General features: G+C 38.5%; 1 protein-coding gene across 1 annotated transcript; it reads left to right on the top strand.

Moving 5' to 3' along the window:
- The first annotated feature begins 373 nt into the window (after nucleotides 1-373).
- Nucleotides 374-12,619, top strand: LOC115416817 (death domain-containing protein 1). The gene is made up of 9 exons (XM_030130700.1): nucleotides 374-415; nucleotides 1,133-1,469; nucleotides 1,999-2,178; nucleotides 2,402-2,652; nucleotides 3,309-3,467; nucleotides 9,612-9,914; nucleotides 10,874-11,135; nucleotides 11,727-12,201; nucleotides 12,246-12,619. Exons 1-9 carry the CDS (start codon nucleotides 411-413, stop codon nucleotides 12,617-12,619), a joined length of 2,346 nt encoding a protein of 781 aa, XP_029986560.1. The 5' UTR covers nucleotides 374-410.
- The last annotated feature ends 5,117 nt before the right edge of the window (nucleotides 12,620-17,736 follow it).

The following is a 17,736-nucleotide window of genomic DNA, read 5'->3' as shown; positions in this document are numbered from 1 at the left end:
TGATCCTGGAAATCTCAGACCACATCGAGGAAGTCCTGAACAGACTCAAGACCATCATCACCAGGTTGGACCAGCAAATCCACCAACAGTCAACACCTGGTCCTCAGGAACCAGGACCAACCTCAGGACCACATGGACACCCAGAACCTCACCTGGACTCACCTGAGACCTGTAGACCCAGATCCGAACTGAGACCAGAGTCTGAGACCTTTAGACCTGGGTCTGAACCGAGACCAGAGTCTGAGACCTGTAGACCTGGGTCTGAACCAAGACCAGATTATGAGACCTCTAGATCCGGGTCTGAACTGAGACCAGAACAAACAGAGGTCACAGGTCCAGAGGAGGCTGAGGGTCACCTGGAGGACAAACAGGACCTGGGTCCAGAAGAGACCAGGTCCACATGGGTCTGTATGGGGTGAGTTCAGGTCCAACAAACCAGAATCTGTTCATTTATGATCAATAAAACACAAACACGTCCTGATCAATAATAATAATAATAATAATCATCATCATCATCATCATATTTAGTTTATGACCCCGCCCATCACAGGGGAGGGAAGGGGTATTATTTTTGGTTCTGTTTGTTTGTTTGTTTGTTTGTTTGTTTACACTTTTACAGTAAAACTATTGGTTGAATTCAGACCTAGTTGTGTTGATATTTTACCACAGACCCAGAACAGATGTGATTATACTTTGGTCAAAGTTCAAATTTTGTATGAATTTTTGAAATCTTGTTTGAATTGAATCAAATTGAATTGAATTGAACTGACTTTAACTGAACTGCATTGAAATGAGCTGAACTGAACTGAATTTAACTCAGTCGAAATGAATTATTTGAATTGAACTGAATTGAATTGAATTGTATCAAATTGACCTGAATTAAATTGAATTGAACTGAACTGAACTGAATTGAACAAAACTGAACTAAATTAAACTGCACTGAACTCAACTGAACTGAATTAATTGAACTGAATTCTATCATATTGAACTGAATTGAACTGAATCATCTCAGGTTGATGTTTTTGGAGTTTGACTCATTGCTCAGCGTCCTCTGATGTCATACCCTTATCAGATTCCTGTGGTCTGTGATTGGCTGGTTCAGATCTACACTCTGACGTTCTACTTCCTGTAGTCTCTCCGCTCAGGCGGACGGCGGCGGCGCTCGTCCTCTCGTCTCGGACGTCTGCTTCGTCAGAGCTCCGCCCGGCGTCCACCGCGCCCTGGTCTGCGAGGCGGTCGACGCCCTCAGCTTCCTGATGGTGGGCGGGGCCGAGGAGCTGCTCAGCGGGGTCGTCAGGGTGGGGCTTCGACCGGGCGCCGTCTTCCCGTTCCCCGTCGCCGTGGCGGTCCCTTTCTCCGCACGTTACCGTGGCAACTACAGGGAGGTGGTGGTGAAGGTGGTGGACGCCGAGCGGAGGGTGAACTACATCCACCCGGTGGTGACGGAGGGGAACTGCGACGGACAGAGGGTGAGGACCAGGAAGTGGAGAGGAGTCAGGATCCGACGGAAACAAGTGAAAAAAAACAAACAAACAAAAATGTGAAGGAACATGTGATCAGGGATGGGAACCCAGTTCTCAAAAGGAACTGGTTCCGTGTAGCTCAGTTCATTGGAATCGTTTGCCTGTTTATTGATTCTTCTTATTGATTCTTCTTATCGATTCTTCTTATCGATTCTTCTTATCGATTCCTCCTTCGTTGTGCATGTGTGATGATGTCACACGTACACTGTACTGTTTTGGTTTACAGCGTAGCCCACATGGTGTCAGGTTACTCATATCTTTTTTTGTTTGGATCGTTTGTAAATGTAAATATTTTCATAATTGAATGTTTTTTACAGTAAATGATACAGAATCATTAGTATTCGTCGTTCTTTCTGTGTTCTTCGGTTCTTATCGTCCTGGTTCTGATCCACTTTAGATCATGTCGGTCTGAATGTGGACCACTTTGGCATCCTTAACCAGACTCCGCCTCCTGATGATGCGTTTTCTTCCACAGTCCTCATTGGCTGAGGTGCGGGTCTACGCCCTGGGTCTGTTCGCTGTGGTTTCCCGTTTGAAGAAGGAGACCTTCACCGTCCCCAGAACAGGGTCCTCCTTCAAACTGACCACCGATCCACGGGTCGGCCTCACATACCTCCCACAATCCTTCACTGCACCGGTGATGATCCAGGCCTCGGTAACCGACCACAACCAGTCTGTTGAATCCTTTCCTGACCTTCATCCGTTCATCTCCTGGTCTTCATCCTTTCATCTCCTGGTCTTCATCCTTTCGTTTCCTGGTTGTAATCTTTTCTTCTCCTGGTCTTCATCCATTCATTTCCTGCTCTTCATCCCTTCATCTCCTGCTCTTCATCCTTTCGTTTCCTGGTCCTCATCCCTTCGTCTCCTGGTCTGTGCAGGTCCAGCCGTTGGACGCCGTCCTTCTGGCCTCGGTCCGGTCCAGGACGGAGGTCTACCACCCGGTGGTGTCCACCAGCCCCATGCTCTACCTCACCCACCCGACATCTCAACCCCTGAGGAGGACCATGACCCTGACCCTGCCCTGCCCCCCCAACCCCACCAAGAAGAGGGCGGGGCCTGTGGAGGAGCTGAAGACCCGGTCGGTGGGCGGTTCTTTATCGTGGGATCATCACGTCAACAACAGACTGAGGTTGGACCTTCTGACGTTTAATATGTTTCATCTTTTGACTGTTTCTTCTTATTTTAATCACCTTTATCCAAGTATTTGGATGTGTGATATTATTATTATTATTATTATTATTATTATTATTATTATTATTATTATTATTATTATATTCAGACTAAATAATAATTGCTATGTAATGACCATAAGGATTAGAAATATGGGGTAGGAGAACATAAGTTTTTACTTCTTCCTACTCCTTTTCAAGCATGTATAATTTAATTTGTTTTATTATTATTATTATTATTATTATTATTATTATTATTATCATTATTATTATTAATTTACTATTAGTATTATTTATTTATTTATTTATTTATTTATTTTGTTGTTTGTTTGCTTATCAATCATTTATGTACCAGTACTTATATTTTGTTGGTTGATTTTTGTTTTGATTTCATTGTCGACATGTTCAAAATAAAGATTTCATTCATTCATTCATTCATTCATTTTTATTGTATTTAAATCCTATTATTCCATTCACAGCTCAAAACCTAAACATTAAATTTAAATCAAACACAAAGATTATGAGGATGAGCTGAGACGTTTGGTTCTGAGGAGCAGAAAACCATGATCCTGTTCATCCACCAGAGGGCGTTCTTCTGCTGTTCTGTCTGTTTCAGGGCTTTGGATCGTCATGTAAAGGCATCTGCAGAGGTTTCCATGGATCTGCTGATGGTCCTGGTCTACAGAGACAAAGAGTGGAGTTTGATGGAGGACGTCAACGTGAAGAACCAGCAGAAAGGACTGGTGTCCATGGAGCTGACAGAGAACATCCACAGGTCGGTTTGTCTTTAATAACAGATTTGAGATGGGAAAAGAATAATCGACAAAATGACCATAAGTTCAATACAATAAACAAGTAAATGACCCAAAAATTAATTAAATAATCAATAAAATTAATATAAAATAAAAATAAAATGAGCCAGAAATGAAGACAATAAGCAAAAAAAATTTAAAATCTGGATAAAGTAATAAAAAGAAATAACAAAAAATGAACAAAATCATCAAAAAAAAAAAAAAAAGACATAATAAAATAATCAACAAAATTACCAGGAAATGAACATCAACTAAATAAACCAAATATGAATAAAATTAGCTAAAAATCAACAAAATAGTGAAGAAGGTTTTTTTAAATGAACCAAATAAATCAACAATATAAAAATTCTACAAACTAATTAATAAAAAAATAAACTAACACATCAGACTCCGTTTTCATCATATGACACTTTGTATGAGTGAAAATGAACGGACTTCATCATAAAATACAGACTTTTATTTAAGAATAAAGTGTAGTTTTACATGTGGTGTTAAATATTTGTCAGACTGTTGTTCACTTAAATGGACTAGTTCCATGGGTTTGTTAAACCAGTTTGTTAAACCAGTTTGTTAAACCAGTGAACAGATGAATTTTCAAACATGAAGAAACTACAACAAAAACCAAAACTTAAAGAAGAAAAATCCAACAGAGAAGAAAAAACAGAGCAAATAAAACCAGAGACGAGGACCAAGGATGGACCACGGTCTGAGGACATCTGTCTGCTCTGAGGATGTGTCCACTGGACATTCGTCCACAGCGTCCACAGCGTCCACAGCGTCCACCCACCAGCAGAACAACCTGAAACATAAAACCAGTCCATCACAAACCTCCACAAATACCAACATGAACATGAAAAATGAACAAAATCACACAAAAAAATCAACAAAATGAATAAAACACCAACAAAAAAATCTGCAAAATCAATTTAAAAAATCAACAAAAAATCAACAGGAACAAAAAAGGTTTGAAATCATTCAAAACAAATCAACAAAATGAAGAAAATCATGAAGAAAATGAGCAAAAATATGAACAAGATCATCAACAAACTGATCTGATGACGTCCACTGGACATTAGTCCACTGGTCACTGGTCCACCGTGTCCATCCCAGACCTCCAGTCCAGTCCGGTCCAGTCCCGTCTCCTACCTGGGTTCCTGGTCTCTGGGCGTCTCTGCTGAATTCCGTCCTCCACCTCCGTCCGTCTGATCGTCTGAACGTCTTCAATCTGACGCTGTTTCCTCCCACGCAGAACGTCAGAACCAACCGACGACAGAACCAGCAGAAGACCACGTACAGAACCCTGAACAGAACCAGCAGAAGACCACCTACAGAACCCTGAACAGAACCAGCAGAAGACCACATACAGAACCCTGAACAGAACCAGCAGAAGACCACCTACAGAACCCTGAACAGAACCAGCAGAAGACCACGTACAGAACCCTGAACAGAACCAGCAGAAGACCACATACAGAACCCTGAACAGAACCAGCAGAAGACCACATACAGAACCCTGAACAGAACCACAGTGTCCATGAGCAGATCAACAGAAACTGGACCTGGAACAGCAGGCAGTTCTTTACCTGTGAATGGGGACACAGCTGGTCCACGACGGGTCCAGGTCTGGTCCAGTCTCAGACCAGATGGACCTGATGGAACCATGTGAGCCCCGGATCAGACTGATGAGACTAGAACATGGAGACCAGGGTCAGAATTACCTCATTAAACCAGGGTCAGTCTGAACTGGTTAAACCCTGGGGTCACCTGGGACTGCAGACCAGACTCGGTGGTTTTGGTCTCCGTTTGGGTTTGTGGGTTTTCTTGGTCACACAGTCGTTGGTTCTGAAGAGACCACAAACGGACTTCAGCAGGGTCTTCAGGTTCTCTGGGTTCTGGACTTTCATCACAGCCACGTCCAGACACCGACCACCAGTGGAAACGGTCATCAGGAGTCCACCGACCACGTAGACCATGAAGAGGACACTGGACCTGGACCTGGACCTGGACCGGGTCAATGTCCAGAACATCAGACAGTTTTACCATGAGATTAGAACTGACATCAGTACGACCACATCAGGAGAACTAACCCTGAACCTGACCCTGACCCTGACCCCTGACCCCTGACCCCTGACCCTGAACCACCACAGTCCTATTTATGAAGAAAAAATATACAAATAGAAAAACTAAAAACTAACAAACCAAAACCTGACCAAAAATGACTCAAGTATATCACAAAAAACACACTATATACTGTACTAATAAACTGTACTGTACTATACTATACTGTACTATACTATACGATACTATACTGTACTATACTATATTATGTACTATACTATACTATACTATGTACTGTACTGTACTATACTATACTGTACTATACTATACTATACTATACTATACTGTATGATACTGTACTATACTATACTATACTATATTATGTACTGTACTATACTATACTATACTATACTATGTACTGTACTATACTATACTATACTATACTATGTACTGTACTATACTATACTATACTATACTATACTATACTATACTATACTATACTATGCACTATACTATGTACTGTATTATACTATACTGTACTATACTATACTATACTATACTGTACTGTACTATACTATACTGTACTGTACTGCACTATACTGTACTGTACTATACTGTACTGTACTATATTATACTATACTATACTATGTGCTGTACTGTACTATACTATACCATGTACTGTACTGTACTATACTATACTATATTATGTACTGTACTATACTATACTATACTATACTATACTATACTATACTATGTACTGTACTGTACTATACTGTGTACTGTACTATACTATACTGTACTATATGATACTGTACTGTACTATACTATACTATACTATATTATGTACTGTACTATACTATACTATATTATGTACTGTACTATACTATACTATGTACTGTACTATACTATACTATACTATGTACTGTGCTGTACTGTACTATACTATGTACTGTACTGTACCATACTATACTATACTGTAACACTACTATACTATACTATACTGTACTATAGTATACTATACTATACTTTACAATACTATTCTATACTATGTACTGTACTATACTTTGTACTATATTATACTATGTACTGTACTATACTATATTACACTATGTACTGTACTATACTATACTATACTATGTACTGTACTATACTATACTATACTATACTACTATGTACTATACTACTATACTGTACTATACTATTCTATACTTTGCTATGCTATACTACTATGTGCTATACTATATTACTATACTATACTATACTTTTCTACTATGTACTATATTACTATAATATACTATACATTTCTACTATGTACTATATTGCTATACTATACTATACTACACTACACTACTATAGTACACTGCACAATATTCTATACTATACTATACTACTATACTGTACTACACTACACTACTATAGTATCCTGCACAATATTCTATACTATACTGTACTACTATACTATACTGTACTGTACTATACTATGCTATGCTATGCTACACTATACTATACTTTTCTACTATGTACTATATTATACTTTTCTACTATGTACTATTTTACTATATTACTATACTATACTATACTATACTATACTACACTACTATAGTACACTGCACAATATTCTATACTATACTATAGTACTATACTGTACTACACTACACTACTATAGTATCCTGCACAATATTCTATACTATACTGTACTATACTATACTATGCTATGCTATGCTATACTATACTTTTCTACTATGTACTATATTGCTATACTATACTATACTACACTACACTACTATAGTACACTGCACAATATTCTATACTATACTACACTACTATACTGTGCTACACTACACTACACTGCACCACTATAGTATCCTGCACAATATTCTATACTATACTGTACTACTATACTATTCTATACTATGCTATACTATACTATACTATACTATTCTATACTATACTATACTATACTATACTATACTATACTATACTATCTAACTCTTAATCACAGAGACATGGACTCCCACTGCACCAACAATAACACACACATTATTCACAGGCTGTTTCTACAAATTACCCAGAAGTCACCTGGTCTCATTAGCGCACTGACTCCGTTAAACTCACCTGTGGACGTTCAGACCTGATGGAAACTTCCACATGAGGGTTCTGAACATGAACGGCTCCCCAGCTCTGGTCTGGACGCCATCAAACAAACCCATTATTCAAGTAAAAACTCTGATAAAACAGGTTCTGACCATAAAAACACCACAAGTTTTCATGGAGCAGGTCCAAACGTGGTCCGGTCTGATGTTCTGAGGTCCTCCATAGGCTGATAATCCCAGCAGAACGTCAACAGCAGCTTTTCTGTACATAAGGGTTTAAGGGTTTAAGGGGGGGGGGGGGGGGGGGGATATATGGAATTCCTGGATTTAATGTTTCTGTGTCAGGAGTTAATGGAATAACATGTATTCAGAGTATTTAAGTGTTTTGATCAGACTTTATAACATCTGGACTGTTCCTTTAATGGTTCCATTATTTCACTCCTTCAGTGTGATTCCAGTTCTCTTCAGGTCCTCAGGTGGGTTTGGACATTTTTGTTCTTTTTTTTTTTTTTTTTGTTGATCATTTTGCCTGTTGCAGCCTTTGGCGTGAAGTTTGGCAACAACTTTTTCTTTTTAGTTGTGTTTATGAAATCCAGTGTCTTTTACTAAATGAACTAACACGCAAAAAAAAAAAGAGACAAAAAAATGACCAAAGAAGTCAATAAAATATGAAAAAAGTTAGTCATAAATGAATATAATCAACAAAATGAGCATGAACAAAATGAACCAAAAATTAATTTAAAATAATTGAATAAACAATATGCACAAAAACTGCACTAACTAATCATCAAACTTGGAAAAAAAATGGACAAAATAATCAAGAAAATGAAGACAATAAACGAAAATAAGAAAATTAACAAAAATGAACAGAATAATCACCACTTGAATGAAAATTGACAATAATCAACAATATTAACAAAAAAATTACTAAATACTGAACAAAATGAAGATGATAAACAAAAGCAACAAAATAAACAAACAAGCAAAAAAAAAAAAAAATGACTAAAGTAATCAATAAAGTAAGCAAAAATAATAAAATATTAGTCAAAAATGAACATAATCAACAATATGAGCATAAACCAAATTAAACAAAATGAAGAAAAAAATGAAATAATCAATGTGCACAAAACTGGACAAACTAATAAACAAAGTAGAAAAAATGGACAAAATAATCAAAAAAAATAAATAAATGAAGACATTAAACAAAAATAAGAAAATGAACAAAAATGAACAAAATAATCATCACTTGAAAAAAAATTGACAATAATCAACAACATTAACAAAAAAAATTACAAAATAATGAACAAAATGAAGGCGACAAACAAAAACAACAAAATGAACAAACAAGCAAAAAAAATTATTTAAGTAATCGATAAAGTAAGCAAAAATAATAATAATAATTACACCAAAAAAAAGTCAAAAATGAATATAATGAACAATGAACAATATGAGCGTAAACAAAATGAAGTAAAATAATTGAATAAACAATATGCGCAGAAACTGGACGAACTAATCAACAAACTTGGAAAAAAGTGGACACAGTAATCAAGAAAATGAAGACAATAAACTAAGACAACAAAATAAAGAACAAAATAAACTCAAATAAATAAAATAACAAAAAACAACAAAAATTAAGGCAATAAACAAAAACAACAAAATAATGATCAAAATGAAAACAAACAAAAAAATCAAAAACAAAATAATGAACAAAATGAAAACAAGCAAAAAAATGAACAAAATGAAGACAATAAACAAACACACCAAAATGAAGCAAAATGAAAATAATCAACAATATAAAAAAATAGACAAAACAATCATAACCTAACAATACCAGCAAATACTGACATAATAATCAACATCATGTTACATGTGTTTTATTTTCCCATGATGCATTTCATGCCCTCTGGTTACCTTTGTGGTAAAACTGTATGACTGGATGGTCCTTTTCCTTCTTCTCAGAGTCCTGGTGCTCCGCCTCCAGTCGCCCGTCCAGCCCTGTCATCTGCTCTCATTGGCCGAGGACCTGGAGGACACCGCCCGCCGCCACGCGGTCACCGTCATCCTCCAGCGGCAGAAGGACGACCCCCGCGCCGTCCTGGTGTCCGCCCTCCCCAGCAGAGACCTGGAATGGGAGGTGTCCAGGCTCCGGGCCCAGGGGTACGCCGGCGCCGTGGACGCCTCCCACGAGGTTTCAATGTGCGAAGGAGATCAGCTGATCCTGAGGTTCAGCGGAAACATCACTTCAACAGGTAAGGGGGAGGAGTCAGAGGTACAGACCGCAGAAAATATGGACACAGGAGGCGGGGTTCAGTCCACATATACAGTAAGTCAACAAAATGAACAAAAAATGAACAAAATGAACAAAAACATCAACAAAATGAACAAAACATCAACAAAATGAACAAAAAATGAACAAAATGAACAAAAACATCAACAAAATGAACAAAACAGCAACAAAATGAACAAAAAATGAACAAAATGAACAAAAACATCAACAAAATGAACAAAACAGCAACAAAATGAACAAAAACAACAAAATTAACAAAAAATGAACAAAAACAACAAAATGAGAAAAAACATCAACAAAATGAACAAAAATAAAGAAAATCATCAACAAAATGAACAAAAACAACAAAATGAACAAAAAATGAACAAAAACAACAAAATGAGAAAAAAACCAACAAAATGAACAAAAATGAAGAAAATCATCAACAAAATGAACAAAAACATTTTAAAAAATTAATAAAAACATCAACAAAATGAACAAAAACATCAACAAAATTAACAAAAAATGAAGAAAATCATCAACAAAATGAACAAAAACATCAAGAAAATTAACACAAACATCAACAAAATGAACAAAAAATGAGGAAAATCATCAACAAAATGAACAAAAACATCAAGAAAATTAACACAAACATCAACAAAATTAACAAAAAATGAACAAAAACAATGAAATGAACAACAAACTAAACTCAAATCTATGTTTGTATACTGCAGATGTTTTTTATTTCCATGAAAGTGTTCAGGTTTTCAGTTTAGTTCTAGGAACTATTTTCGTACCAGAATAAAAACAACAAACATCAGGTTCTGAGGCGGCCATTTTGGAAAGTCCTCCTGAGTCCAGAGCGGTTCTGCCGGACCAGGTAACAGCTGAACCACACTGTTACTCAGGTTTGTTTATTATGTTCCTGCTTGAATGTCGGTTCTGTTGGTTAAAGAGTCTTCGGGATCATCTCCAAACTCCATCTCGTATCTGCACCAGGGTCAAACCAGAACCAGAACCAGAACCTGGTCCCTGAGCGCCTGACCTTCCACAGTCAGCGGAGGAACCAGATCCGGGTCCGTCTGACCCAGGTGGACCCGTTTGGGAACCACAGCTCCCAGCACTACAAGGGGACGGCCATGTTCTACAAGGTCAGCCGGGCTCACGTGGACCGGACCCGAGACCAGCTGACGGACCAGGAGGTTCTGGGGGAGCCGGTCTGTAGGATGACCCTGACGTTACCGAAGGTGGAAAAACTAAACCCACATTCACCGAAGTTCGAGAAACGTCATTAATGAAAAAAAGTCGTTTGTTTGTTTGTTTCTTCAGGTTGGACTCAGAAACCGACCAATCATCAGCCGGACGAAAAAACGCCACGACAGAAGTCAGTCATCTTATTTTTACTTATTATTCTGTTACAGTTATCGTCACTAAAGGAAAAAAATAAAGATCATGAGAAAAAAAACAAAAAACGATACTTTTGCACCTTTGAAACAAATTTAAACAAATTTACTGATAAAAAAACTATGATTGAAAGTCTGATTCTTTTCCTACATGTGACCTCATTAGTATTCGACAGAGTTTGTTTTTATCGGTGGATTTAGACCTTGTGATATTTACGATATTTATACATTTATTGAATGTAGAACTGATTAGTTTCACATTAAATCATTAAATATTAGTTTATTAAATGATGTTTCAAACTTATTACTTTGACTTATTTACTGATTATTTTGTACATTTTTAACATGTTCGTCTTCGTGTCTGTCTCCCTCTCCATCCTCGTCTCCGTCCTCCTGTCCACTCAGTCCAGTCCCTTCCTGTCCACTCAGTCCAGTCCCTTCCTGTCCACTCAGTCCAGTCCCTTCCTGTCCACTCAGTCCAGTCCCTTCCTGTCCACTCAGTCCAGTCTCTTCCTGTCCACTCAGTCCAGTCCCTTCCTGTCCACTCAGTCCGGTCCCTTCCTGTCCACTCAGTCCGGTCCCTTCCTGTCCACTCAGTCCGGTCCCTTCCTGTCCACTCAGTCCAGTCTCTTCCTGTCCACTCAGTCCAGTCCCTTCCTGTCCACTCAGTCCGGTCCCTTCCTGTCCACTCAGTCCAGTCTCTTCCTGTCCACTCAGTCCAGTCCCTTCCTGTCCACTCAGTCCAGTCCCTTCCTGTCCAGTCCCTTCCTGTCCACTCAGTCCAGTCCCTTCCTGTCCACTCAGTCCAGTCTCTTCCTGTCCACTCAGTCCAGTCCCTTCCTGTCCACTCAGTCCGGTCCCTTCCTGTCCACTCAGTCCGGTCCCTTCCTGTCCACTCAGTCCGGTCCCTTCCTGTCCACTCAGTCCGGTCCCTGTTGGACTCGGTCCTCCTCTGGTTGTCCACTCGTCTGTCCCAGGAGGACGTCTCTCTGCTGGTTCTGTCCCTCCGTCTCCGTCGCAGTACCGTCCAGTTGGTCCAGCTCCGGGCCGGGGGCAGTCCGGCGTCCCGGGCCTTCCAGGTCCTGGCCCTGTGGAGGCGGGGCCTGCCCACTGCCCCGCCCCCCCACCGCAACCTCAGCCACCTGGCCTCCTGTCTCGCCAAGAGTGGACGACCCGACCTGGGACAGGAGCTGCTGGACCGCCTGGCATCTGGACCGGACCCTGGACCAGACCCTGGACCGGAACCTGGACCTGACCCTGGACCAGACCCTAGACCTGATCCGGAACCTGCCTCTTGACTGAACCCTGGACCGGACCCTGGACCCTTGACCGGATCCTGGACTGGACCCAGTGAAGACCACATCCTGGTTGATGAGGACCTGGTCTGAGGATGGGGGACCATGGCCTTGCAGCGTTCAGGTGGATCCACCAGGGGTCAGTGTTGGACTGTGGTCCAGACCCCGTCCTCAGTCAAACAAAGGTCTGCACTGGAAAAAGGAACCAGAACCAGATCTGAGACACAGACCAGAACCCAGAGGGTCCACTACCAGAACCAGTACCAGAGCCAGGTCCATACCAAGACCTGGACCCAGAACTAGATTCAAAACCAGAACTGGACCTGGACTCTAATCCAGAACCAGACCTAGACCAGGACCCAGATCCAGACTGAGACCTGGACCCAGCTCTAGACCCAAAACCAGACTCAGTATTTTCCTTTTTTTCATATTCTTTGTGTTTTTTCTTCGTCTTTGTCGTATCTGTCACAGCCTGTAACCCTTTGTTCAGTCAGTGTTTTCACATTTCAACATTATTTTCATATTTTTACTCATTAGTTTTTACATCTTAAGTTTTATTTTACTTACTATTTTTTTTTTTTAATTTTTGCTCATTTTTGTTCCAAACAAAATTATATCAGATTATAATCAGATTATATTCAGATTATATTCAGATTATGTTCATATTATAATCAGATTATGTTCATATTATATTCAGGTTATAATCAGATTATGTTCATATTATAATCAGATTATGTTCATATTATATTCAGGTTATAATCAGATTACATTTCATTTAGCATTCATTATATTTTAAATACATCTTTTCATTATTTACTAATATTGTCATGTTGTTGAATTTAAAGGGTTAAACTCAACTATTCTTAATGTCATATTTTCACGTCATTTTTCTCCTTATTTGATTGTTTTCGTGTCAGTCTGAAGGTTCAAGATCTCAGGTTTTTATGAATAAACTTCGGCTGTTTTGCGTCTTTTACTGTTTGACTGTTGTCATGTGATTAATTCGTCCAATCAGACGTCTCCTCAGAGTCGTGACCCGGTTTGACCTCCTGGAAATCGGACAATTCCGACAGAACAAAGAAGTCGAATGTAGGATTTAATACTTTTATTTGGATGAATGTTATATATAATATTCATAAATAATATAAAACTTTTTATTTCTAACTTCTACAGTGAAAAAAGTAAAATTACACAAATGAATTTTTTTTTTACATTTGAACTATCCTTTAAAAAATGTGTATAATATGAACCTGGAATTTTCCGAAGTAGAATCTGTGTAATTTAATCAATGTTCAATTTCAGTTTATTAATTATACATGTTTATTCTAACGTACAGATACAAATACACACAACATTTAATAATAAATAGAATATTAATATAATTACACTGATTTATATGACGACAGTTCATGTTGTTCAGATTTGTTCAGATTATTCACATTTTTTGTAAAAACAAAGTTTCTAAACGTAAACATTTTCATGTAATTTTGCTTTTTTACACTAAAACAAAGAGAAACGTGTAATTGTCATTATTTATTGGTTATAATGATAGTATTTTACTGATAAAAAAAGAACAAATATTGACCAAATTAACAAAAAATGATTAAAAATTAATGTAAAAGAATTCAATAGTAAACGCAATAAACAAAAATAAACGACAATGACATGATTTTGGTAAAATTGCACTTATTTCTCTTTAGACATTTCATTTTGTTCATATTTGTTCAGGTTTTCCATATTTTTTGTGAAAGAATAGTTTGTAAATGTAACCATTTTCATGTAATTTTTCACAAATTTTGAAAGTGTGGTCATAGTGTGTAGTATGTTGAAAAAACTGGTCAAACTATACTAAGTAAAAAAAAATAATTTACACAAAAGCAAAGGGAAAAATTTGTAGTTGTCATTATTTATAGGTTATTATGATGATCTTTTACTGATAAGAAATAAAGAAATACAGACCAAACTAACAAACAAAATGATTACAAATGAATGTAAAAGAATACGATAAAATGGACAAAAAAATTAATAACAATGACAGAAAACTGTTCAAATTGCACTTCATTCTCTTCACACATTTCATGTTGTTCATATTTGTTCAGATTATTCAAATGTTTTGTGAAAGGATAGTTTGTAAATGTAAATATTATCATGTGATTTTTCCCAAATTTTGAAGAAAAAAAAAAATTGTTACACTATATTATGTTTAAAAAAAAATTACACAAAAGTAAAGGAAAACATTTGTAGTTGTCATTATTTATAGGTTATTGTGATAATACTTTATTGATTAAAATGAACAAATATCATAAACAAAATGATTAAAAATTGATGTAAAAGAATACGATAGTTAATAAAATGAACAAAAGTGGACAAAAAATGAACGGCAGTAACATAATAATGTTCAAAGTCCACATACTTCTATTCAGATGTTTCATGTTGTTCAGATTTGTTCAGATTATTCACAGGTTTTTGTGAAAGAATATTTTGTAAATGCAAATATTGTCATGTCGTTTTTCCTCCATCATGTTGTTCTGAATGTTGAACCTAAACTCCTGTTTGTTCATGTGTTCAGTGTCATTTCTTCACATTTTCAGTTTCATCCTGTGGACCGGACCCCACTCTGGTGGTTTTGGTCCACGGGCCGCATGTTGGACACCAGTGGACATGACTGGACAGAACCTCCGTCCTCCAGACCAGTAACAGCCCAGTACCAGACCGGTACCAGACCAGTACCAGACCAGTACCAGCCCAGTACCAGACCAGTACCAAACCAGTACCAGACCACTACCAGACCAGTACCAGACCACTACCAGACCAGTACCAGACCAGTACCAGAGCTGTACCAGACCAGTACCAGACCAGTACCAGACCAGTGCCAGCCCAGTACCAGCCCAGTACCAGACCAGTACCAGACCAGTACCAGACCAGTACCAGAGCTGTACCAGACCAGTAACAGACCAGTAACAGCCCAGTACCAGCCCAGTACCAGACCAGTACCAGACCAGTACCAGACCAGTACCAGAGCTGTACCAGCCCAGTACCAGCCCAGTACCAGACCAGTACCAGACCAGTACCAGCCCAGTACCAGCCCAGTACCAGAGCTGTACCAGACCAGTACCAGCCCAGTACCAGAGCTGTACCAGACCAGTACCAGCCCAGTACCAGCCCAGTACCAGACCAGTACCAGACCAGTACCAGCCCAGTACCAGACCAGTACCAGAGCTGTACCAGCCCAGTACCAGACCAGTCCTCTCACCTGCCTTTCCGTTTTTACTTCCCTTCCACGCGGCGGTGGGCGCCTCCTGCTGGGTGACATTCAGAAGGTAATGATAGGTGTCATGTGACCAGGCGGGGGGCGGGGACTCCCCGTGGCGCCGGAGGAGAGCGCCCGCCGCCGCCAACGGAGCCTGAGTTAATGAAGTCTGAAACAGTAACAGGTGGAGAGAAGGGATTAAACAGGAAGAAGCCTTTAACCCCTGACGTGTCAGCGCTGACACGCTCCGAACAGATGACTTACATCTGCGTTTAAATTCAACCAGTTCATGAGGAACACTTATTTATAAGAAACATTTATTTAATAAGGAACATTTATTTAATAAGAAACATTTATTTAATAAGAAACATTTACAAACACGCTGATAGAAGAGAGGTGTGTAAAAACAAATAAAAAATCTGAACTGTCTTCATGTAAATCAGTGCATTTGGACCAATACTCAGTCTGGTTTGAACTGTTGTGTGTATTTCAGATCCACTGTGTCTGTACGTTAGAATAAACATGTTTAAATAATAAACTGAAACTGAAGATTGGTAAAATTACACTGATTTATATTCAGAAACTTCAAATTATTCACATTTTTAAAGGAATTCTTAAAGATGTAAACATTTTCAGAATGTATGTTTGTAATTTTAATGAAAACTCTTTGTTTTAGTGTAAAAATGTAAAATTACAAACTATCATTTAACAAAAATGTGAATAATCTGAAAAATATGAACAACATGAAATGTCTGAAGTGAAGTTAATGTAACTTTAACATCGTTTTGTCAAAGTTACAGTTAATTTTTGTTCTATTTTTTGTTTATTTTGTTCATGTTTGGGGTTTTTTTGGTAATTTTTGTTAATTTCTGTCCATCTTGTTCATGGTTCTCTAATTTTATTCCATTTTTAACTTTTTTTTTTTAGGTTATTATATTATTTAAGGTCATCCACAGTTTTTATTCCCATACCAATATGATCTGAAGTGGGACCAGAAACATCATGTCTTCATATAAATCTGTGTATTTGGACCAATATTCAGTCTGTTCTTAAAGGTTGTGTGTATTTCAGATCCACTGTATCTGTACGTTAGAATAAACATGTATGAATAATAAACTGAGGTTTAATACTGGTACAATTACACTGATTCATAATAAAAAAATGTCAGGTTTTTCATGTTAATCCAATTTTTTTTATAGTTGGCAGATCTGAACATTTCATGATATAATTTAAGTTGTTGTTTTTTTTTTACTCTAAAAAAAATAAATATTCGTATTTGTCATTATCTCTCAGTTACTCTGTTATTGTTGTGTTTTTCTGATCCCTTTCAGATCATATTTAATTGTTTTCAGTCTAATTTCATAAGCTCCTCTCTTGGACCTGATTGGACCCTTTGGTGGGCTGGTTTTGGGCCACGGGTCGTATGTTTGACACCCCTGGTTTAATGGTTCCTCTTGGCGTTCTTTGCCTCATTGTAGCCCTCAGTGGTGGCGGTGGCGGCGGTGGTGGGGGGGGTGTCATTAGTCTGGCATAAGGCCATCAAAGGCACACCCGGCTGAAGGTAAATGTCACGGTGGAAACTCCCACGGCGCCAGGAGCACGCTGCTCCTCTCATTTTATCTGCTTCTACCCCCCCCCCCCCTACATTATTGAAAAGGCCACGCAGCAAAGCACTCTGGGAGGGCGCCCGGCGTCCGGCGGGGGTGGAAACGGAGGGCTGATGAGGTGGAGGGTTCCCACGGCGACGGTCTGATTAAAACATCCCATCACATCCGATCAGTTATTCCATCAACCAGGAAATGACCAAAAATGGACAGATGTGGTTAAGAGAGGAGAGAGGGAGGAAGAGGAGGAGGATGAAGGTGAGGAG

The sequence above is a fragment of the Sphaeramia orbicularis genome, unplaced genomic scaffold (assembly GCF_902148855.1).
Source record: "Sphaeramia orbicularis unplaced genomic scaffold, fSphaOr1.1, whole genome shotgun sequence".
NCBI lineage: Eukaryota > Metazoa > Chordata > Actinopteri > Kurtiformes > Apogonidae > Sphaeramia > Sphaeramia orbicularis.
This window is presented reverse-complemented; position numbering and strand designations above follow the sequence as displayed.